Source organism: Tupaia chinensis, unplaced genomic scaffold (assembly GCF_000334495.1).
Source record: "Tupaia chinensis unplaced genomic scaffold, TupChi_1.0 Scaffold149424_1, whole genome shotgun sequence".
In the NCBI taxonomy this organism is placed as follows: domain Eukaryota; kingdom Metazoa; phylum Chordata; class Mammalia; order Scandentia; family Tupaiidae; genus Tupaia; species Tupaia belangeri.
In genome coordinates this window covers 481,743-505,638 of record NW_006209268.1, presented here as the reverse complement: position 1 = coordinate 505,638, position 23,896 = coordinate 481,743, and the positions used below count along the sequence as shown (strand labels likewise).

General features: G+C 37.3%; 1 protein-coding gene across 1 annotated transcript in view; it reads left to right on the top strand.

Moving 5' to 3' along the window:
• CNTLN (centlein) overlaps positions 1 to 23,896 on the top strand; it is a 312,203-nt gene that overhangs the window by 239,867 nt on the left and 48,440 nt on the right. The window contains exon 21 of the mRNA XM_006171187.1: positions 19,854 to 20,045. Within this exon, the coding sequence (XP_006171249.1) occupies positions 19,854 to 20,045 (192 nt within the window). The remainder of the gene's footprint in view (positions 1 to 19,853; positions 20,046 to 23,896) is intronic.

Sequence of the window (23,896 nt, the reverse complement as noted above, 5' to 3'; positions counted from 1 at the left end):
TAGAGCAAAAACTAAACAAAAAAGAGAGAGAGAGAGAAAGGAAAAGTCACAAAGAATATTAGAAAATACTTGAGACCGATGGAACTAAACAACATACCTAAATTTATGGGCTTTCATGAAAGCAGTACTAAGAGAGAAGGTGTTTTTGTTGTTGTTGTTGTTATTGTTGTTTAATTTATTGATTGATTGCATTTCACAGAGAGAGGTGTTTTTTGTTTGTTTGTTTGTTTTTGTTTTTTGTTTTTTGTTTTTTTTTTTTTGCTATAGGGCACATGTGCATGCCAGAAAGACAGAGACAGAGAGACAGAAAGCAAGAAATCACCCCTTGGGGGAATAGCTATGTCGCAATCGCTTCTCCTCCATTCTCCTCCATTCTCCTCTCGGGATCTTGGGCACACACGCACACACGCCAGGCGTGAGTTTAAGCCACCGGGTCCGGGACTTGAACCGCGGTCAACTACATGGGAGTCCAGCGACATAGCCATTATGCTAGCTGCTGGTCCCACCCCAACAGGATTTTGATGCCACAATCTACCCCTAGTTTTGTCTAGCCCATTCTGAGCACACGCCTGCTTGGCACACTCAGGGAGATCTCTGAGACATCATCCCTGAACCTTCAAGTGCAGTTCAGCCTCACAGTATGCAATTTACAGCTGTACCACATTCTGGCCACAAAGGGAAGTTTGTGTATTTTTAAAGTGTTTTTTTTTGTTTTAAACTTCAGTTTAAAAAATGTAGGACTGGTCCTGTGATCTAGTGGTTAGAACTGCATCACAAATGGCCAACTCTGATTCAAATCCTGGCTCCAACAGCTTGAAAATCTCACTGGATGCATGTGTGTGCCTCTAAAAATCCCAAAATATAAAGAAGAAATATAGGAGAAGGGATTGTGATGTGACCATTTCCCACTGAACAGTGCTTTCTCCCTTTCTCTCTTTCTGTTTCTCACTGGTAAGTTCATGTGCCCTGGGGAAAAAAAAATAAAGGAAAAGATTTTTTAAAATTCCAGACAATCATGGGACCAGCAGTTGATGTAATGACTTTGTCGCTGGACTCCCATGTAGTCGGCTGCAGTTTGAGTCCCAGACCCGGTGGCTTAAACTCACGCCAGGCGCGTGCACATGTGTGCCCAAGTTCCTGGGAGGAGAATGGAGGAGAAGGGATTGTGGTGTGGCCATCCCCCCTGTGGGGAGTGATTTCTCATTTTCTGTCTCTGTCCTGTCTCTCTCTGTCTGTCTGGCAAGCGCACACACCCTATAGCAAAAACCTCTCAAAAAAAAAAAAAAAGAAAAGAAAAGAAAGAAATCCAGACAATTTTTTGATAAAATCAAATACCTATTCTCAATAAATATTCTCTGAGCAAACTATCAATAGAAGACAACTTTCTTGTTATAAAGGCTGTCTGCCAAAAACTGGAAATGACCGCCTTACTTACTGTTGGAAATTCAAGCATCCCTTTTAAAATCAGGAAGAAGACATTTGTGCCTGTTATTATTGCTTGTCTTGGATGTTGTACTCAAAGGCAAAATCAGGGCTTAGCTAGCACATTACTATAAAAGAGGTAAAAGTCAAAAATAGTAGAAATAAAGAAACAAAACCATCTTTAGTTTTCAGACACTACTCTTACTCTCAAGACAAATTTCTATAAAATAATAGATTTTAGGAAGATTGCTGATATAAAAATCAATATATGCTAAACCACTGGGATGCATATTCACCAGCAATCAATAGACCATGCAGAGTAAAAGAAGAAATATTATTTAATTGTATGGTATCTGGGAATAGAAGATATATCGAATTTTAGAAATCTTAAAATGTAAAAAAGGAATGTCTTAAATTACTATGTTTTTTTGGAAATACATATGTATATAGTAAAAGTTTACGTAAATGTAAGGGAAAAATAAATACCACAGGTATTCAGGGAAGTTATTCTTTCTGGTGGGTCAGAAGAGAACTTAATAGCCTTTAATTGTATTAGTAATACATTATTTTAGTTGAGTGGTTGGTACATGGGCATTCATTGTATTTTTCTTTATCTACATATACTATGTTTGAAATAGTGTAGAAATAATGAAGAAGGAAAATTGCTCATGTTATTGTTCCAGAGAAAGAATGCTAGTGGTAGAACAATCCTTTGTAGCAAGTTAGTAAGTGTGGGAGAATCTGTTATATAGGCAGAAGAGGAGTCAGAGAAGAACAAAAAGAAGTGTACCCAGAAGGTGGAGAAAAGTCGGAGAGTGCTGGAATATAGAAACAAGAGAGAAAGTTATTACTTTAAAATAGGAGTGGGATATTTTTGACGAGGTCTAGCCATGTCATTATCCACCTGCTCCAGCCTCCCAGTTAGCTAGGATTCGAGGCGTGTGCCACTGTTCCGGCACAGGTAGGATGGTCTGGGAGAAGGGCCCTGACCTCTCATGCAGCCCCATCCTCACACATCAGCCCCTTAACACTTGCCACCGTGGCTGGCCTGGGAGAAACGTTTTGTCTTGTTTGGTTTTGCTTTAGATTTTAGTCATAGAGAGCACGTGCTTGGGGGATAGAGACAGAGAAAGTGAGAAATCTCCCTCTCTTCAATTCCTTCTCCTCCAGCCTCCTCTTGAGATTTTTGGGCATGCACGCACACATTCCAGGAGAGGGAAAAAAAATTTTAGTAAGAAAAAGAGAATATTTGGTCAACAGTGTCAGATACCACAGAGGAACTGAAAATGGAAAACTAAGAGGTTAGATTTTACTTAGAAGGCTGTATTCGCAGGATTCTTTTGATAGCATGTGATAGAAACTGAACTGTAGGCTCATTTCATTATATGCATATTTTTACCTCCATGAATAATTGGCAAGAAATTTAAAAGTCACACAGAATACAGGCCAGTTTCTGTTGGGCAGTACGGATTCACATATTGCAATGTATTGAGCATTCGTGGCGCTCACCCACTTCCGTCGGTCCTTATGGCGCTCACACGTGCCCTCACACGTTTCCTCTTTGAGAATAACTGATTCGGGAGCAAAGCAAAGAAGCCAACTTGATAATAAAAACAAAAAGAACGTCCAGACTACTCTCTTCCTAAATTGCGATATGAATCATGGTACTTTATGTAGCATAACTGACTGAGAATCAGATATTTATTTGACTATAGCATAACTGACTGAGAATCAGATATTTATTTTATTATTGAGTGACTAGCCTGTTAGGTCAAACCTTACTACCTGAGAGAATATGATAAACAGAAGATAATTCTAAATAAAAAAATGAAGTGAATGATGGAAATGTGGAACTTTTGTATGTTAATTTAAAAAGTAGCATTTCATTGAAATCTAAGAAATACCTTGAATAATCTAAATTTAAGCTGTCTAAATCTTTTTTATACTGTAAGAGAAATTTATACTGATTGGCATGAAAGGCATTTCTTTAGGAATTTTCAGATACATTATTTTTTAATGAAAAAAAAATCCCATTCTACATGATGTAAGTAACTTTCTATCTTATTAAATGCAAAGACTGTAAGAACTTTTTTAAAGACTCCATGTTTTTACTCTCTTGAATTTTTATAAAACTTACATAGAGAATAGAGAAAATATTATTGTTTCTCTTGAGAATTTTAGTAGAGTATATTTATAAATGATCAACATCATATGAATACTTAGTATTGCTACTGTTAAATTTGTAATGAGTTGTAGGGTTTTGGTAATTCCCTGACTGGCTTTCATCCAAGTAATTCATTTGCAGGGCTTAGATATAGTACAGCCATGGAGTGACGTACACTTGACTACTGACCTCATCATTAAAATACTTTGATTTCTGAGTGTTAAGATGCTATTCATACTTAGGACATAGTTAAGGAATATAATATCATTTCACTAGTTTGAATATATAAAGTTGGACCTATGAATGATGATTTTTAACCTCTGGGTTTATTACCCAGAAAGTTGGTAATATTTAGTTTAGATTAGTGAATTAATGTGGGTTTTCCTACTGATTTGCATATAATTAATTTAATATTCATATACATGTTTTCAGAATAAAAATGCTTTATTTTATAAAATATGAGTTTCAGAAATATGGCCTATTATAAATTTTTTAGAAGTAAAAATTTATTTTAGGAAATGTCAATGGTTTTCTTTTGAAGTCTATTTAGAAACTAGGTATTATGAGTAATTTTTAATTGTCTAGATTCTCACCATCATTTAGTAACAATGCTACATAAGCAGGCATTTATTTCCTCAGGCTACTTTACAAAGACATTTTAGAGCAATAAAATACAATACAGTAAGTAATATTATTGTAATAGTACCTCACTAAAGCAGAAAAATTAAAATATTGAAATCAGGTTTTTGGCAAATTTTAGAGAAAAATGATGCAGTCTTCCTGAGACTTCTGCAAATATTCTAGTGTTTGATAACCTCTATTCCTGATAACTCAATCATTATTACTTCATTTGAACATTTATGGCTAATCTTTATTAAATGATATACTGCTAATATCACCCTGAAACACCATCTATTATTTTTATTAATTTAGTGTGTTTAGTTTTTTTCTTTTTTATTAGTTGTTTGGGTAGTTTAAGTGGGGTAGACTTACACGGCTTTAGTAACTGGAAAAAATATTGATAAAAGGAGTGGAGGAATAGCAGCATTAAAGTGAATGTATATGGATCAGCACCCCATAGCATAGTGGTTAAGGGAGCTGGATCTCATATGGCCAAACACAATTTGAATTCTGGCCCTAGTGGCATGAAAGACAATGCCGTGCTTGTCTGCACCAAATTATAAAAGAATGAAGAAAAAAGAATTGTGGTATGACTAGACCCGATCAAGGGAGTATTTTCTTTCTCCCTCCCTCTCTCTCTCACTCTGGCACACACTTTGGCAATAAAAATGGTAGTGCTGAGACCAGTGGCTGTTGTAATAGTTACTTCGCTGGACTCCCACATGGTCGACTGCCGGTTGACCCGGCAGCTTAAAACTCATCCTGGGTACACATGCGTGCACACCTCCTCAAGATCCCGAGGGAAGAATGGACGAGAAGGGATTGTGATGTGGCCATCCCCCCTGGAGGGTGATTTCTTGCTTTCTCTCTCTGGCTCTCCAGCAAGCAAAAATCTCTTTTAAAAAAAAATTTGTGAGGGACCAGCAGTTAGCGTAATGGCTATGTCACTGGACTCCCATGTAGTCGACCGCGGTATGCATCCCGGACCCAGTAGCTTAAAATTCACACCGGGTTCATGTGCGTGTGTGCCCAAGATCCCAAGAGGAGAACGGAGGAGAAGAGATTGTGGCATGGCCATCCCCCCTGGGGGGTGATTTCTCGCTTTCTGTCTCTCTTTCTCTGTCTGGCGAGCTCATGCGCCCTATAGCAAAAATCTCTCAAAAAAAAATTTTATGAAAGGAAGTGCTTTCATTCTCTCTCTCTTTTTCTGGCATATCCTCTGGCAGTAAAAAAAGAGGGTGTGTATGTACAGTACAAATGAGGAATATATACTTCTCTTTAATTAGCTGAATTTAAGCAGTAGAAAGCAGGAGGAAAGTGAAAAAGAGGGGTTCAGGAAGACGTTACTCAGTTCCTCCTTTGGGATATCAAATGGCATGTCAATCGCTTTCATGCCTGTTGGGGAAAGGAGTCAGAAGAGGGATGCATTGCAGCCTCCTGGTCATCATTAAGTATGTCATGTATAGGCCAGCAGTTCAGGAGAGCTGCGAATATTACCATGTGAATATGAGAAATTGTTTCTTTAGTGGTGATGACAGATTAGTATACTTTTGGGTCCAAGTATCTGTTTCTATATTTAGCATTTGGTATGTAGGGAATTTTCTTCTGGTAACCTGAACATAGGATTTGAACTAACAAATTGACTGTTAAGCCCTACTTGCTATAAATTGACAGATAATAATTTTTCCCATGAATACTTGAAAGTCAATTGTATTAATATTCCAAATTTCCCTTATAATACATTTTACCTTTCATTATTTTTCTCATAATTATGGAAACAATTTTAAGAGATACAATTTAAATTCAGTCTAGCTAGAATGGTTATTCAGATTACTTTGAAATACACTACACTGCTGATAACACATAGATTAAAATTTGTCATAAATGCCTATAATGTCAAAACTTTTCATACAAATTAAAAGATACATCTGAAATTTTCTGTATTTGGGCTCTTTTGATGTTTTTCTTTTTAAGATTTGTTTTTGTCATAAGGTGTGTGCACTCTGGAGAGAGAGAAAAACGGAGACAGAAAGAGGGAAAATGAGAAATCACCCCCCTGGGAGATGGCCATGCCACCATCTCTTCTCCTCCATTCTCCTCTCAGGATTTTGGGCTCGCATTCACATTCTCCTGGGATGATTTTTCAAGCCACTGGTTCCCAGACTCAAACCATGGTTGGCAGTATGGGAGTCCGGCGTCTTAAGCACCATACCACCTGCTACCCTGGGCTGTTTTGAGAAATAGAAGTATTTAGTTTTTATTTTATTCTATTTTGTTTTAAGAGAGATTTTTGCTATAGGGCATGTGTCCTTGTTGGAGTGACAGAAAGAGAGAAATCAGCCCCCAGGGGGAATGACCATGCTGCAGTCCATTCTTCTCCATTCTCCTCTCAGGATTTAGGATGAACACTCACATGTTCCCAGCATGAGTTTCAAGATGCTGGGTCCAGGCCTTGAACCTGGTCAACTCTGTGGGAATCCATCTTAAATACTGCGTTGCCTGCTGGCCCCCCAAATAGAAGTATTTGAAAACTGTCTTGAACAATTTGACATTTGAAAGAATAGTGTTGATTTTCATTTTGCAAACTCATATTCAAGCATATTTACAAATTAATTATTTAATTGTGCATTAGCTAGAACTCACATTACAAAGTGTAAGGGACTTGAATTAATTTTACTCCTTGTAAATGTTACTGAAAGTAGCATATGTGTTATCTATATACAGATACTCTTTATTTCTGTGAAAAAATTGAGCACATCAAGACAGATTGGCATTTTTAGTACCATAAAAAACTGATTTGTTAATTGCAAACCATATTTAGTATGACCTTATAACAAAATAGTATCTTAAGTGTCATGCTTTGTCTTTAATGTGCATACTATACCTAGGTTCATCTGCACTAGACAATTGCACTTCATGAAAAGAGTTTTTTCTTGATAGGCAATTAGCAATAATTAGGAAGATTCACCTCAATAAGATGTCAACATGAGATTGTTTAAAAAAGTTGAATGTCAGTGACTTAAAAAGAAAGTTCTTCTGACACATAGGTATAGCATGTGAAACATGAAATGTTAATTTAACTTTTCTGATTATTATTCATGCACAATATTATTTTGTCATTCAGACACTACACTGACAGAGTGTAAGGGTGTTAAAATAGTGCTGCTGGAATAAAAAGAGGATTAATCTACCATTGGCCAATTAGCCAAAGGGTACTTAATGGTCTCTAAAGGCTACTGAAGTCTAACTACTAGCAAAAGCATTGGTAAAAAGTCCTCTACATTACCTTCATTTGCTTGACATTTTGTGAAACATACTGCAGGCCTTTAATAACCGCATTTGTCTGAAAATAGTTTATAAATGAGTGATGCGGTAACTCCGAGAATTTTGTTTCTTTGTTCTTTTTTTCCCTTAAATTCATGTTGGCTTTTAATTTTTAATTCTTTCTCTAGATGATCTCAAGTATGTTAACAAAGGAAAACATGTGTTTTAAATTTAAAATTTGTGTTACTAAATTGAAAGACTTATTGATCTGAATGGTTTTTTATCATCTTATTTTACTTATTCTATACATTCAATCACTATACATCACTGCAGCTTATAAAGCGAATTTACCCAACATGAATACACTTCACCCTAGCCCAGGTGAAGATACCATACACATTATCATCAACCTTGGTAAATAAGTTCTTGTATGGAAAGTAGTTGCATTAGAGATCTAGAAATTAATGTAATTGTCTTAATAATTCATGTCATGTTTTAATTAAATGACTTGTACTTTTAGTGTTATATATGGATACCATACAGAACTTTATTTCTTTCAGTTTTATTCTCTGTAAAAAGTACAGTTTTCTTACTAAAATAATATTGATTCTAGGGCCAGCTACATAATCTAGTTGTTAAAGAGAATCTGGATCCCAGATGAGCAATCATTGTTCAAGTCCTAGAACAACAGGCCCATACCTGTGCACCAACAGGATAGAGAAATGGAGGAGAAGGAATTGCAATGTGACCATGCCCCATTGCAGGGTGTTCCCCCGACCCCAGGGAGCATATATGCCCTTTGGCAATTAAGAAAAAAGGCAAAAGAAGGAATAACAATTATATTCACACAAATAAATATTATTTAGATCATGGTGACTTATTAGGAGTTCTTGTCTATAAAGTGTCCATTTATTGGCTCATTGGAAAAGTCATGACTTAATTTGCATAGGAAAATATTGGAAAAATACATCTTGACTTTTCCGATGATCTAATAAATTGTTCAACTAGCATTTTCTCTCCAGTTGTTTTTACGTCATTTTGTTAACAAAATGTATAATTATTGAAAGTCACAATAACAAGATTTTTTTTAATAACTAGGGTCTCTCACAGTTCTACTCTCTTCATCTCCCAGCTGGTCCTACTGGTGAGTGCCACCATGTCAGACTCTTGGGATTTTTTGTTTGTTTGTTTGTTTGTTTGTTTTGAGAGGTTTTTGCTATAGGGTGCATGCACTCACCAGAAAGACAGAGAGACAGAAAGCGAGAAATCACCCCCCCCTCCCCAGGGGTGATGGCCACGCCGCAATTTCTTCTCCTCCTTTTGCCTCTCAGGATCTTGGGCACACATGCACATGAGCCCGGCGTGAGTTTAAGCCACCAGGTCCAGAACTCAAACCATGGTTGATTACATGGGAGTCCAGCGACATAGCCATTACACTAACTGCTGGTCACAAGACTCTTGGGTTTTTACTTTTAGACTAGGGCTAACTGTGTTACCCAGACTAGCCTTGTTACCCAGACTAGGTCCTTTTGCCTCAGTGTCCCTAGTCGTTGGGATTACAGTTGCATGTCACAGTGTCCAGCCTTTAGGTTGGACCAGGAATTGAACCTGACTTCTCATGTTGTCTCTGACTATAGAGCACAGTGTTTTGGCAGTGTGCACCACTGTAGCTGACCCCCATAATAATGAGATTTAAAGGCAGTGCATTAAGTATGAACCAAAATAATGAGATTATAAGAATATAAGTGAACTTATTCTGTATTCAACATTAAATAATGTCAACCCTAAACAAAATTAAGATAAAAATTTCGGCCCAGCCACAGTAGCACACTGCTTGAGGCTACATGAGAGGCCCAGGTTCAATTCATGGCCACTCTAAAAAGTAGACGACAGTGCTGTGTGCCTGAAGTCCAGTAACCCAGGAAGCTGAGGCAGGAAAATTGGGGGCTGACTGCTATCTGGGAACACAGCAAGACTGATTGTGAAAGATTGAGTCATCATGCCTCTGGTCTTAGCTTCTCAGGAGGTTGAGGCAGGAGGTTCATGACAAAGCAGGTCCTTATCTTAAAAACACCACAGTGCATGTACATATGTAAAAATTAGAGATTTTCGTGACATTATTGGAAATAGATCACTCCCATTTCATAATTTTTTCCCCTACTTTGACTGTCAAGGCCTTTGGCTTTCAAAAGGGGAAAGAAAAATTAAGAGATCACTCTACTGTTATAAATGGGAATTAAAATTCACTTTTTATTCTGGTTGTTAACTAACCATTTTCAATATCCAACACATAATCTTTGCCCCATCATGAACTGGAAGGAATTCTTTTGCCACTAGTCATTTCTTCCATGGGCTTCCCAGAAAACTTGTCCCCATAATTCTGCCATCCAATCTCATCTTTCGCTGGATTTTCTGTAATTTCCATATGTCTCTATTTTTCAGATCCAAATAAATACATTTTCCATATATTTTCAGTGACTCATTGCTTTATGTTTTTGTCCAATGGTGAAAAACATACAGGAAAAACTGGACAGTATCTTTGACTGCTATAGGCGATTATTGCTCAGAAAAAAAAATGGTACATCAGAATCAGTCTCTCTTTTTTTTGTGAGAGATTTTTGCTATAGGGCGTGTGTGCTTGCCAGACAGATAGAGAAAGGCATAGAGACAGAAAGCGAGAAATCACCCCCGAGAAGGGAACGGCATCGCTGCAATCCCTTCCCCTCCATTCTCCTCTCAAGATCTTGGGCACGCACGCACACGTGCCTGGTGTGAGTTTTAAGCCACCGGATCCAGGACGTGAACTTCAGTTGATTACATGGGAGTCCGGTGACATAGCCATGACGCTAACTGCTGGTCCCAATCAGTCTCTCTTTAGAAATGAAAAGGTATACCCCATACTATTCCTCTCCTTTGGAGCACTGTTTCTAAAGTAATTGAGTACTCAAAAGCACTTTCTTTCCCTGTGCTACAGCTAGTGTCAGGTCTGAATATTTTATTTTTTATAGACATCAAGGTCAAAGAATATCTAACAATATGTTGTTTTGGTAATGATTAGGGAAATTATTCTTTCAGGTTTTTGTCTAAGCCTTTTACTTCTCTTTATTAGGTACAATATTTTCCATGAGCCCTGTTTTATTTTTTTCTGATCATTTTGAATATTAAAATGTTTATGAAGATTCACCCTGATGGAGAAGGAAAATGTAATCTTTTCAGGGCTGCCTTCAGTTTACTCATCAGTGTTCTGGCAGGTATTTCTCTTGGGTAGAAGTTGGAAAGCAGGATGGAGTTGTAGTTTTAGGGCATTTAATGCCATACTTAGTTTCTAGGGCATATTCGATACAACAAATTAGGGGAAGGGATGTGGAAGGAGACTGGCTCTAACTAGCATTTACCAGACAGGTGTGCAGGCCACAGCAGTCCTCTTAGTTTCATTTTCTTTCTTCACAGCACTTACTATAGTTTATTGTTACTTATTTCTAAGCTATAGATTGGTAACTAAAAGAAGTATTATAACTTTGGTTTATCACTGAAAACACAGAATTAATACAGTGCCTGCCACATATTATATGTAAAAAGAATGAATGAAAGATATTGAGTCAGATTATATATACTCCCTATCTAAATCTTCCAAAAAATGTCAAGTTGGGGCCTAGAATGAAAACAATCTGTGAATGAAGTCCCGTATAAGATAAAAAGGAGAGGAAGCAAGACAGACTTATTTAGCCTTTTAGTGGGATTCCACAGTTGCTATTAGAGCACAAGAGGAAACTACTGACCAGAGGCTTTTTGCTTGGCAGCTATAGTACAAAATGAAAATCTAGTAAAGGCGATTTGTATTTCTAGCATATAAAATTTAACAATTTTTTTTTCTTGGAGAGGTTTTTGCTATAGGGCACGTGCGCTTGCCAGAGAAACAGAGAGAGGAGAGTGAGAAATCACTCCCTAGGAGATACAGCCACGCTTCATTTCCTTCTTCTCCATTCTTGTCTCAGGATCTTGGGCACACACGCACACGCGCCCAGCCTGAGTTTAAGCCACTGGGTCCGGGACGCAAACCGTGGTTGACTACATGGAACTCCAACGACATAGCCATTATGTCAACTGCTGGTCCCCAAAATTTTTTTTTAGAGAATTTTTTGCGATAGGGCACGTGCGCTTGCCAGAGAAACAGAGAGAGGAGAGTGAGAAATCACTCCCTAGGAGATACAGCCACGCTTCATTTCCTTCTTCTCCATTCTTGTCTCAGGATCTTGGGCACACACACCAGGCATGAGTTTTAAGCTGCTAAGTCTGGGACTTGACCAGCCATTGACTACATGCGAGTCTAGTAACACAACCATTATACCATCTGCTGGTCCCAAAATTGAACAATTTTAAGAGCAATTGAACAAATAAAATTGATACAAAATTATTGATAAGAAAAACAAAATTAAGCCAGAGTGAGAACATTTTATAAACTCTACACTATGAGGCTCAGCATCCTTACTTAAGATGGGATAGAGTGGCAGTAAGGGATAAAGGACAAATTCAGGAAAGGGGCTATTTTGGGCCAGCTGGTGGTGTGGTAATTACTGGATCCCTCATGGCTGACTACATGTTCAAGTGTTGGACCCAGTGGCTTGAAAAACACACTAAATGTGTGTGTGTCCAAAATCCTGAGAGGAGGATGGAGAAGAAAGGATTAGTGTGGCCATCCTCCCTAAAGAGTGATTTCTCACTTTCTCTCTTTCTCTCTCTCTCTCTCTCTCTCTGTCTGTCTCTGTCTCAGGTGAGTGTGTGCACCCTCACATTAAAAAAAAAGAAAAGAAAAGAAAGAGGCTGGCTTTTTAAAAAAGTAGGACTTGTATTAGTTTTCTGTGCTGCATAACAGATAACCACATATTTAGCTGTTTATAAGAAACATACACATTCTTTACCTCACAGATATCTTGAGCCAGGAGTCCAGCACAACCTGCTCTAGTATCACAAGGATGTATTCAGTGTATCAGCAAGGGTGCCCTCTTTTCTAGAGCTTAGGGTTCTCTTTCAAGGTCACATGTTTGTTGGAAAAATTCAGTTCCCAGTGGTTGTACAACTGAGATTCTTGTTTTTGTTTTTGTTTTGTTTTTTTTTTCACTGATGGCCAACTAAGAACCATTAACTCTTTGAGGACTCTCTTACGTTATTGCTTCCTGGCTCCCTTCATAGTTCTCTCATAACCTGGCAATTTACTTCATCAAGTCCAGCAGGAGAATCTCTCTGACTTCAGGAAAGGCCTGTGAAAGGGCTGATTAGGTCAGGACTTGTTAACAAGGATAATCTAGCTTTGATGAACACAGAGTCATTTGATTAGAGACCTTAATTTCATCTACAGAATTCCTATTCTGCACTTAATATAGTGATCTGATATTGATAGGCTATCAAATGCACAGGTTCCACCCACATAAGGAGGAGGGTATTATACCAGGGCATGGACCACTTGGGGGTCACCCTGAGAACTGTGTCTTGCAGAACTCGTTAGTAAAGAGTACGCTCTTTAGTATACTTGTGTTTCTTCTTATGGCTGCTTAGCTGGTTCTTTATCTTTCAGAGTCTTACCTTCCTCAATGTTATATTTAAATAAATAATAATACCTAGTTTTAAAATTTTATAGTGTTAAGTTCTATTTTATAACCTTTGGTTAGAAACAATTGACTACATATAAATCAATACAGAGCTCAGTATGTATTCTCATTGAAGTCAACTTTTAAACTGAAAGAGACTTTTAGTAGAGTGTGGATGGATTGTGCTATGGGGATATAGAGTCAGAGGAGTACGTCAGCCTTCAATAAGTATGTAGCCTATTAGGATCCTAAATTGAATCTAATTGAACAAGTAACGATAAATGAAGACAAACTAACTTTTCTGCCACAAGAGAACTTATAGAGCTATTCTATACATATAAACAAAGTTTGCTAGGCCAGCAGGTGATATGGTTGAGGTGCTAGACTCCCACAAGGCTGACTGCAATTCGAGTCCCAGACCTGGTGGCTTCCAAATCATGCTGGGCTCAAGTGCATATTCATTTGTTTCCAGAACTGCAGAATGGAGGAGAAGGAACTGATTGCAGTTTGGCCATCCCCTGGGTAGGGGGGTGATTTCTCACTTTCCCTCTCTCTGTCTTTCTCTCTCTCCAGTGAGCACACATGTCCGATGACAAAAACTCTAAAAAATAATTTTTAAGAAAAAGCCTTTTTCTATTAATCTAGGCCCTCAGCCCTTAGGACATTTTTGGACTTTATATGGTAGCATTTATCACAGGGTAATAATGCTAACAATAATACTGCACATTTAAAACTTACAAAGTGCTGGGACCAGGAGATGACAGTTGTTGTTTCTAGACTCCCACATGGCCGTCCATAGTTCAAGTCCCAGACCAGGTGGCTTGGAAATCATGCCAAGAATGTATGTATGCACCCAAAATCCCAAGAAGAGAATGGAAGAGAAAGGATTATGGCCTTGGCCATACCCCCTGGGGAGGTGATTTTTCACTTTCCCTCTCTCTGTCTCTCTGGTGAGTGTACATATTTTATGACAAGAAAAAATCTTTTTAAAAAATCTGTCAAGAGCTATCACAAACATTTTTTTTCAATGAGAGAAATAATTTTATTACTTTTAAAAAAATTTACATTTAATCACTGTACATCTTTAGGGTGTACAAAATTGTTCTTCCCAGCATACATACAGTGCATGTCAGTTAAGTCACAGATACTACTGTACACATCATCATCATCATCATCATTTTTGTATCTGATAAATGCGTCTGTTTTTGCTCCCTAATTCCCCTCTCACCTACCCCATCATAGATATTTTTAAAAATTTTGTTATCAAAATTATCCCTATTAGGTAGACAAGTATCACTCTTGTTTTTAAACTAAATTAGCCTAGGTTATTAATTAGCTAGGTTGTTAATTAATTACCCTAGGTTATTCAGCTGTTAAGCAGTAGACCTCAAGAACTAGACCCCAGAAATTACAGCTATTCCATCTATGCTTTGTTGTCATTTCTGTTTTTTGTTTGTTTGTTTGTTTTGATTTTGGTTATAGGCACATGTGCTCACCAGAGAGAAATAAAAACAGAGAAAGAGAGAGAGAAAAACTGAGAAATCACCCTCTATGGGGAATGGCCATGCCACAAAATCCCTTCTCCTTCATTCTCCTCTCAGGACTTGGGGTTACACACACAGGTGTCCAGTATAATTTTCAAGCCATGGGACCCGGCACTAGAGCTGTGCAGTCGTCTATGTGAGATTCATATAGCCTTACCCACCATGCCGCCGGCTGGCCTTATTTCTGTTTTCAATTTAATATGACTTAAATATTTTTAATTATTTGATTAGTGATAGAAAGGAATTAAAGAAAAATAGGAATTATGCTACTGATAGAAAAGGAAAATAATTATATGAGTAATCTTAATTTATTGGTAGATTTTTAACCACAATCTTTCTAACAAGGTCATCCATAAAAGGACTCTGATGGGCCAAACCAAGTATAAGCAACAAAAGGTACCTATACTTGTTATCTAATTTATGGCATTTGTCAAATAGGAAATGGAATTTTTGACCCAATTCCTGTGGCGCAGTCGGTAGAATACCAGACTGTGGAGCTAGAAACCATACACCAATCTTGATTTGAGTCCCCTGTCTGGCCAGACTGAAAGTATTCTGGATGTACACACATATGCTCAGGATCCTGGTGACCTGGAAGACTGGAAGAAGGGGATTGAGCAATGACTACATCCCGTGGAGGGCTCACTGCTTGCTCGCTCATCCTGTCTCTCTCTCTCTCATACACCATGTACTCATAGTGAGAAAGCAAGCCACCCGATCAGTCCAGGACTCAAATCTCAATAGGCCACATGGGAGTCTAGCACCTTAACCACCACACCAACTCTTGACCCCAACACATGTACTCTAAAGAAAAAGAGGGGAAGGGAGCAGCAGATGGCATAGTGGTTATGTCACTGGACTCCTAGATGACTGACTAAGGTTTGAGTCCCAGATCCAGTGGCTTGAAAAATCAGGCCAGGCACGTGTACGTGTGTGTGTGCGTGTGTGCCCAAGATCCCAGGAGGAAAATGGAGGAGAAGGAATTGTGATGTGGCCGTCATCCCTGGCGGCTGATTTCTCACTTTCCCTCTCACTGTCTTGGTCTCTCTTTCTCCAGCGAGCATACACATCCTAGGGTAAAAACCTTTTAACAAAAATAGAGGTAGAACTTTCAAGAAATAAGGTTCCTTTCTTTTTTGTTTTTTTTTTTTTTTTTAAGTTTTTGCTGTAAGATGTGTGCACCCACCAGAGAGATACACAGAGAGGGGAACTGAGAAATCACCACCCCCCCAGGGGCGGGGGAAGGGGGTGGCCATGCCACAGTCCCTTCTCCTTCATTCTCCTCCTGGGATTTTGAGTGCATGCACATATGCCCAGCGTGATTTTCAAGCTCCATGTCCAGGACTCAAATGCAGTCAGCTGTGTGAGAGTCCAGCACCTTAGCCACCATGCCACAGTCTGGCCCCAGAATGAGGATTCTTAACCTGACATAAATTAGTAACAGAGCCTCAGTTATTTCTCCAAAATGCCAGTGGATGAACAAAGGATTCTAAACTGATGGGATATATGATTTGTTTATTTCCTATTTTTTAACAGGTGCTCTGTAGCATTTCTGTGTATATATAACTAATAATAGAAATATGTAGATGTAAAGACTAGGTTTTGAATATCGTTTAATCAAAACATTATGTTTTAATAAAGTAGAAGTCATTTTGTTTCGTTTCCATAATTTGAGTGACTCTTCATTTAATTTTTTATATTGTTAAATTGAAGTTGAAATATATATATTTATGTCTTTTAGAGAAATATATTTATTGGTTTGGTCTTTTCTCAGTGGAGACACATTTATAGTGCCAGGATCTGCCAGTGTGGAAGAAACAGACAGAAATCTCATGGCATATAAATGTAGCAAATGAAAGAAGCCACCCTGGCTCATAGGAAGAAAAAAGCCTTATCAAATTTTAGTCTTCTGTGTTGCCTGAGATTCCACCTAGAATTATAGCCATGAATTATGTCTTGCCAGACTGAAATCTCAAAATGTCTAATTTAGATGCAGAAGATTGACTTCAGGCTTGAGAAAGACTCCCATGCATACTACTTAAGTAAAAGCATAATTACTTAATACTACATTAATAATAAAAGGTATTTTGATTTTTGCACTCATAAATTAATAGATCTTAAATAAAAGCTACACTTTTTATGTGTCATTATACTACCCTATAATACAAATAAGGAGATTTGAACATTTTAAACCACCTTTTTGGATATTTTTATTTTTTATGAGAGAGAACAGTAGGGAGGGGGCAGAGAAAAGAGACGTGTTTTTGACAGAGGTTTATGATGTCATGATCCTACTGCCAAAGGCTCCCACTTAACTAGGACCACAGGCATGTGCCACCATGCCCAGCCTGTTCATTTTAGGCCGCAAACTAAACTCAGGCCTCCCGTGTGACCACAGCCACAGCACAGTGGTGCCCTCCCACTTACGCCATTGTGGCCGGGCCATTGTTCTTATTACACAAAAGCATGTTTTTAGATACTATGGGTGGTGGGGGGATGCATAGGTGAATAAAGTCAGTCTTCTCTCAAGGATTTGAAATTTTCTGAGGAAAGAGGGAAGAAAAGAAAAGAAAAAAACGAAGCCTTCACGAAGGAGGGCATAGTAAGCCGTCTTTGATAATGGGGGATAATGGGCTAGTCTGTGGTGTGGTTAAGGCAGTTAGGTCCCACATGGCTGACAACCCTGCAGTTTGTGTCCCAGACCCAGTGGTTGAGAAATATGCCAGGTACACGTGTCCATGTCCAAAATCTTGAAAGGAGAGATTGTAGTGTCATCATTCCCCATGAGGGTGCCTACAACTTCCCCTCTCCCTGTTTTTCTCTACCTAGTGCATGTACCCCTGGGAAATTAAAAAAATAATAAAATAAAAGAATGAGGGGGCCCGCAGGTGGCGTGGTCATTGAGGGCGCTGGACTCCCACATGGCTGATTGCAGTGTGAGTCTTGGACTTGGTGGCTTCCTTTCTCATCTTCCCTCTCTCTCTCTCGCTCTTGCTCTCACTCTTGTTCTGTCCCTCTCTGGTCAAATTAAAAATAAATAAATAAAGTTAAATAAAATAATAATTATTTAAAAAGAATGAGATTCTTTAGTTGAAGGAAACACCAGGTGTAGTATCATCAATATAGAAATGGCAGGCAGCTTTGGGGAATGGCAGGCAAGTTTGAGTTCGGGTTGACATCTTAACTGAAAAATAAATTGAAGCTAAACCTTAGCCTTATTATCCACCAACATCTGAATTTTATTTTACTGGGATTTTGAAGAACTCTTGAAGTCTTGAATAGAGAATCCAGACCATCGGTATTTTAGGACGTTGTAGAAGAAAAGTGGTATAAAGGTTGGGAAACGTTGAGGAGAGAGGGAGGGCTGTTAGGGTAGTGTTAGTGGGATAATGGGCATCCGTGTTAAGAACATAGCAGAAGGGAATGAATCTGAGAAATATTACATAATGATAGAACTTGACAATTAGATGCAGGGAATTAAATAATAAGGAAGGGAGATGGATTCAAACTTCGATGATAACTAGGAAGATTTTCAGATTTAAGGAAGTTGTGAATTTGCTTTTAAACATTATTAGGTAGTTTTGGAACAATTTATAAATATTTTCTGAAAATATATAGAACCGTACTTTTAAGTCATAAGCTAAAATATAGCCAGAGAAATAATTTTTCATCAGGGCCAGCAGGCATGGTGGTTAGGAGTGCTGGACTCCCACATGAGTCCCGGACCTGGTGGCTTGCTCTCTCTCTCTCTCTCTCTTTGTCTCTCTCTCATGCTGTTCCCCTCTCATCAAATTGAAATAAACACACAAATAAAGTTGAATAGAACAATTCCTTTAAAAATAATTTTTCATCAAAATGTATTTTTTTTTTTGGAGAGGTTTTTGCTATAGGGCGTGGTGCTTGCCAGAAAGACAGAGAGAGATAAAGAGATAGAAAGTGAGAAATCATCCCCCAGCGGGGATGGCCACGCTGCAATCCCTTCTCCATTCTCCTCTCGGGATCTTGGGCACGCACCCACACGCACCTGGCATGAGTTTAAGCCACCAGGTCCGGGACTCGAACCGTGGTTGGCTACATGGGAGTTCAGCAACATAGCCATTATGCTAACTGCTGGCCCCTCAAAATGTACTTTTTATTTCACCGAAACACAGTTTGATCTAAAAAATATCAAGCCCTGGTTTAGAATCCATCATCCAAAATATTTGTATTTAATAATACATACATGCATATATACATGCATATATAAATTCGTACTTATTGGTATAGTTTATAGGAGCTATGTTTAAATATAGTGTTAACACTTAACCTATGTCCTGTGTTTATATTACTATCCATTTCATCTATGTATTTTGTTGTTTCTAATTGGAATTCTTAACAAAGATTTTTTTACCCTCTGAGGAATTATAGCATCATTTAATCTAATTGTTCCTTATGCTAAACTACCATATTATAAGCTTCCTTGGAATAATAAAATACTAGTGCTGTTACTCTCTTAAGGAGTTCCGACTTGTGCTGCTACAGTCTGGTGACATTCTGCTGACTACAGATTGGCGATTGATAAGGGCTCACATAAAGGCAGTTTGTTTTACCTTTCATAAAAACATTACTAGTATGTCATTTAGCAAAATGTTTGTTATTAAAATTCACCTGTAAGGAGTTTAGAACTCTTCCTGAACATTATAAAAATGAGTTGTCAAATATCAATCAAATGATTAAAACTGAGGGAGTTTATTTACATGCTATTTATTTGAACTAAATCTCTAACAAGCCTCGTCTGCTAATTGGACTTAACATTTATGTTGCTAAGCGAGAAGCATTTTGGCTGCTATATAGGGTGGTAAGACCTACTCAGTGGAATACACAACTAACATCTGTTACCCTGTCCTGCTCCAGCTTGGCTTTTATCAGTTAAGTCCATCAGCCCTGAAGTCAAGGTTATCAAATATGTGAATCTCTGGCTCACTCTGTATATATGAAGCAAAGAAATAGGGCACAATGAGTAAAGACCAGCCAACCAAAAGGTACTGAGTACAGCTGGTTCATTTTTGTTAAGCGTTACAAGCCCTACAACCTTAACCAAATGCTGATAAGGGTTAGAATTTTTGTGATAGCTTTTATAATAACTACTTTCGTAATTAATTTCAATTCTTTTCCTTAACACTTTTCTACCACAGAATATGCTATGTTGGGTTAAATATAGTTGCTTTTATAATATATTTATTTGTGGTTTTTTTGTTGTTGTTCGGAAAAAAGAAGCTAAATTTAGATTTGGCTGGGCTTCGGAAAGAAAAAGAAGATTTATTAAAGAAATTGGAGTCCTCATCTGAAGTTACAAGTTTAGCAGAGGAAGTTTCCCGGGTAACAGTTCCACGGATACAAGTAACAACACTTGGTCCTTCAAAGAGCATGGATTTGGAGATGAAGCAACTGCAGTGTAAACTAAAGGTTAATTATAAAGTTTACTAAGCATGAAAATATACATTAAGTTACTGAATCTTCAAAGATATGTTTGTATCAGCTCTGATTTATGGTAATACAGGTAAATATGGTATAAATAACCCACAAAGTGTTACTAATATGTACGACTTCATCAGTCAGCTTTAGCCTGGCAGAGACTTATCAGGTAACTCCTAACACTATTTGTGAAAAATATCTGAAGACACCAGGAAATTCTAACTTAGGAGCTGATGGAAAATGGCCTTTGTCTTCTACTCAAATACTCTACCAACTCCCTCCTGATCCCCATGCTTTCTCCTTTAACAGAACCCTCTCAAACATGTAATGTATCAATGTAAATAGAATTGCTTTCTCTCCCTCCAGTAGGAGGGGTTTTCACGGAGAGAAAGCAGAAAGCAAACATGGGTTGGCTTTAATGTCTGCCAGTTAAACCTCAGAGTAAAAATAAAAAGCAGTATTCCTTTTGTTTGTAAAGAATTGGATGTAAGTTCAGATGAAACCGTCAACAACCTAAAAGTAAGGCCAACCTTAGTTTTAACAATTATCTTATAAAATAAAACAAGAATTTAAAGAAATTAAAAACTTTTAAGTTTTTAATTAGAAAGTTAATTTTCATGCTGCATAAGAGAAGTTCATTTATTCCTCACACGTTTAATTATCTTCTTGAGTGGAGATTGCTAGCTGGAAGCTAAAAGAGCAGTATATATGAGACTACAGCTAGAGTAAGAGTCACTAAGAATAATGTTCTGATTGTAAATGTATCAAGTACATTAGAAATGGGATAACTGTGACTGTTAAGAGGGTATTGGAATATAGTGAGTCATAGGAAAAGTCATGATGTATTTTCTTTTTTTTTTTTGGAGAGGTTTTTCTTTTTTTTTTTCTTTTTTTTTTTTTAATGAGAAGCCAATTTTTTACCCCCCCCTTTTTTAAAACAAATCCAAGGATAATAGAAGTAATCAGGCCAATGTCCTAATTTATTTTATCATGTTATCTGTTGGCTATTTTGATTTTCTATGCGATGATTCTTACATCTCTCATTTCTTTTTCATGTCTTACAGCATACCTCAGGATACCTTTTTTTTTTTTTTTTTTTTGGAGAGGTTTTTCTTTTTTTTTTCTTTTTTTTTTTTGCTATTGGGCGTGTGCGCTCGCCAGGAACACAGAGACAGAGAGACAGAAAGCGAGAAATCACCCCCCACGGGGGATGGCCACGCCGCAATCCCTTCTTCTCTGTTCTCCTCTCGGGATCTTGGGCATGCACGCACATGCTCCTGGCGTGAGTTTAAGCCACCGGGTCCGGGATGCGAACCGTGGTCGACTACATGGGAGTCCAACGACATAGCCATTACTCTAACTGCTGGTCCCATGATGTATTTTCCTATGCAAAAATGTGTCATGACTTTTCTGACAACCTAGTAGAATTGTCAGAGTCACAGTTGTTTTCAATCCAAAATATGATATGCACACTCTCCCACTGATAATAATAATCTTTTAGTACAGGATTGCTAATAGGATAAAATACGATAAAATTTTAAATGAAATAATATAGATATACAAAATGACATTGATGGAGCTACTTTTTTAATACCATTTTTTTCAGATACTACAACATCTAGTAAGTTTTAATACTTAATATGATATTATAAATATGAAAAGCTAGTTTTGCAGGTTTGGGGTCATGTATCATCTCTTAAAAATGTATTATCTGTCTTTGGAAAAGTGGGATAAAATAGATAAATTGAACATTCTAACATTTAGATTCATATATGGAAGATAAAGTCACTGAGATTTCTTTAGTCTTATCTTTATAGTTCTGTAATTCTTTTATTTAAGTCTTTATGATGCTAACACAATTTTAATTTAAAGTAAGATAAAATGCTAGATGTGGTATTGTCTGAGTTCTAACATTTTTTAGATTGTTAATCATTTTAAGTTGATTTACATTTGACTTTTTTGATTTACTATAATACAAATGGGCTAATATAATTTTTTAGTAATAGTAGGTTCATATAAACATCTGGAAGTTATTTGCATTATGATATTTCCTAGTGTACATTTTAACTTATACATTAATATCTCGCTTGCTTTGAAGGAATTTGTGAGTCAGAAAAATGAGACTGACGAGACTGCCTAGGGCAATTTAGTTTGAAGTGCCAGGGTCCATATCTAACCTGGAGTCTTAGAATACTGATCAGGCTATTTGGGCACAAAAATGATAAATCTTTACTTTTGTCTATTGCATGTTCTGATATAGAAATTTCCTCGAAGATCAGGTACATGTATTAAGTAGGTACCCAATACTCTGCTACCAAAATGTTCAATTCAGTATTATATTAGTTTGCTAGGGCTACTGTAGCAAACTGGGTGGCATTAGAAGCAAACAGGTTTTTGTTTTTTGTTGTTTTTTTTTTTACAGTTCTAAAGGCTGGAAGTCAGATCAATTTGTCATCGATGTGTTTTCTGAGGCCTCTCTTTTGGCTTGTAGATAGCCATCTTCTTCCTGTGTCTTCACATGGTCTTTCTGCCATGTGTCTTTGTGTCCTAATTATCTTTCCTTATAAAGACACCAGTCATACTGAATTAGCTCCCCCAACCCAATAACCACATTTTACCTTAATTACCTCTTTTAATACACTCACATTCTGACCTACTATAGGTTAGGTGAGGACTTTAATATGTGCATTTTGAGGACACAATTTATCCTATAACAGATATCAAACCATTACTATATGGTCATTTTCTTAGAAATGTCTTATTTTCTAAATGATGTTTTTATGTTTAATTGACAACTTTAGTTATATTTGAATTTATTAAGGGTCTACATGCTTTTTTATTCTATTCAATTAATATTAAACTTTCTGGTGTACTTTCTTTTTTCTTTTGTTTCTTCATGAGAGAGAGAGAGACAGAGTCAAAGACAGAGTCAGACACCCCCCCTCAACAGGGTTTTCACATCACAATTCACACCCACCTTCAACCAGCTGTGGGTCATGGGCACATACAGACCTGGTGTATTCACGGAGGTCCCTAGATCTGAGCCCAGGACATTCCCATGTGGATCGGTCTCATGGAGCATTGTTACCACTACACCATTGTCTGGTCCTTTCTGAGGAATTTCTGACGTGTACTTTTCAGATGTCCCTGGTTTATTCATTACCATTAGAGTGCTGATAGGCATTTTCTGGACCTTCATTTTTATCTTTATTAGACATGTTTCCTCAAGGTATCTGTATATAGATAATAAAATATTTAAAGATATAAATTTCTTTCAGTGAATGATATAGACATCAATTTTCTACATTTATTTGTAATTCTTTACATAATCTGAGTTAAAAATATATCAATTTCCACTTGTGAGATTTTCTTTTTTTTACTTCTTGATTATTCAAGAGTTTGCCTTTTGATGCATAACTTGTTTTCTTCCAGTTTCCCAGTAAATAGATAATCATGAAGCATTGGAGCTTTTAAGCTGATGTTTCATGTTTATCACTACGTGATATTATAAATATTAACTCATTTAATTTTCATTTCAACTTTATAAGATAGACTCTGTTATGACTCCTATTTTAGAGTTGAAAAAGCCGAGACACAAAAAGATTAAATTACTTGTCCAAGGTTTCACAACTACTAAATGGTAGATTAGAGATTGAAACTCAAACCATCTGGCTCCAGATTCCATATTCTTAATCATTACATTATGCAACTTAAAACAAAATATTCAATAAACTTAGTATAGGAAAACTCTGAACAGGATGGATTTTTACCATTCTGTTTTTTTTGATGTATGCGTTTTACACCAGGTTTTAAGTCATGCTTCAGGTGAATGTTATGTAATA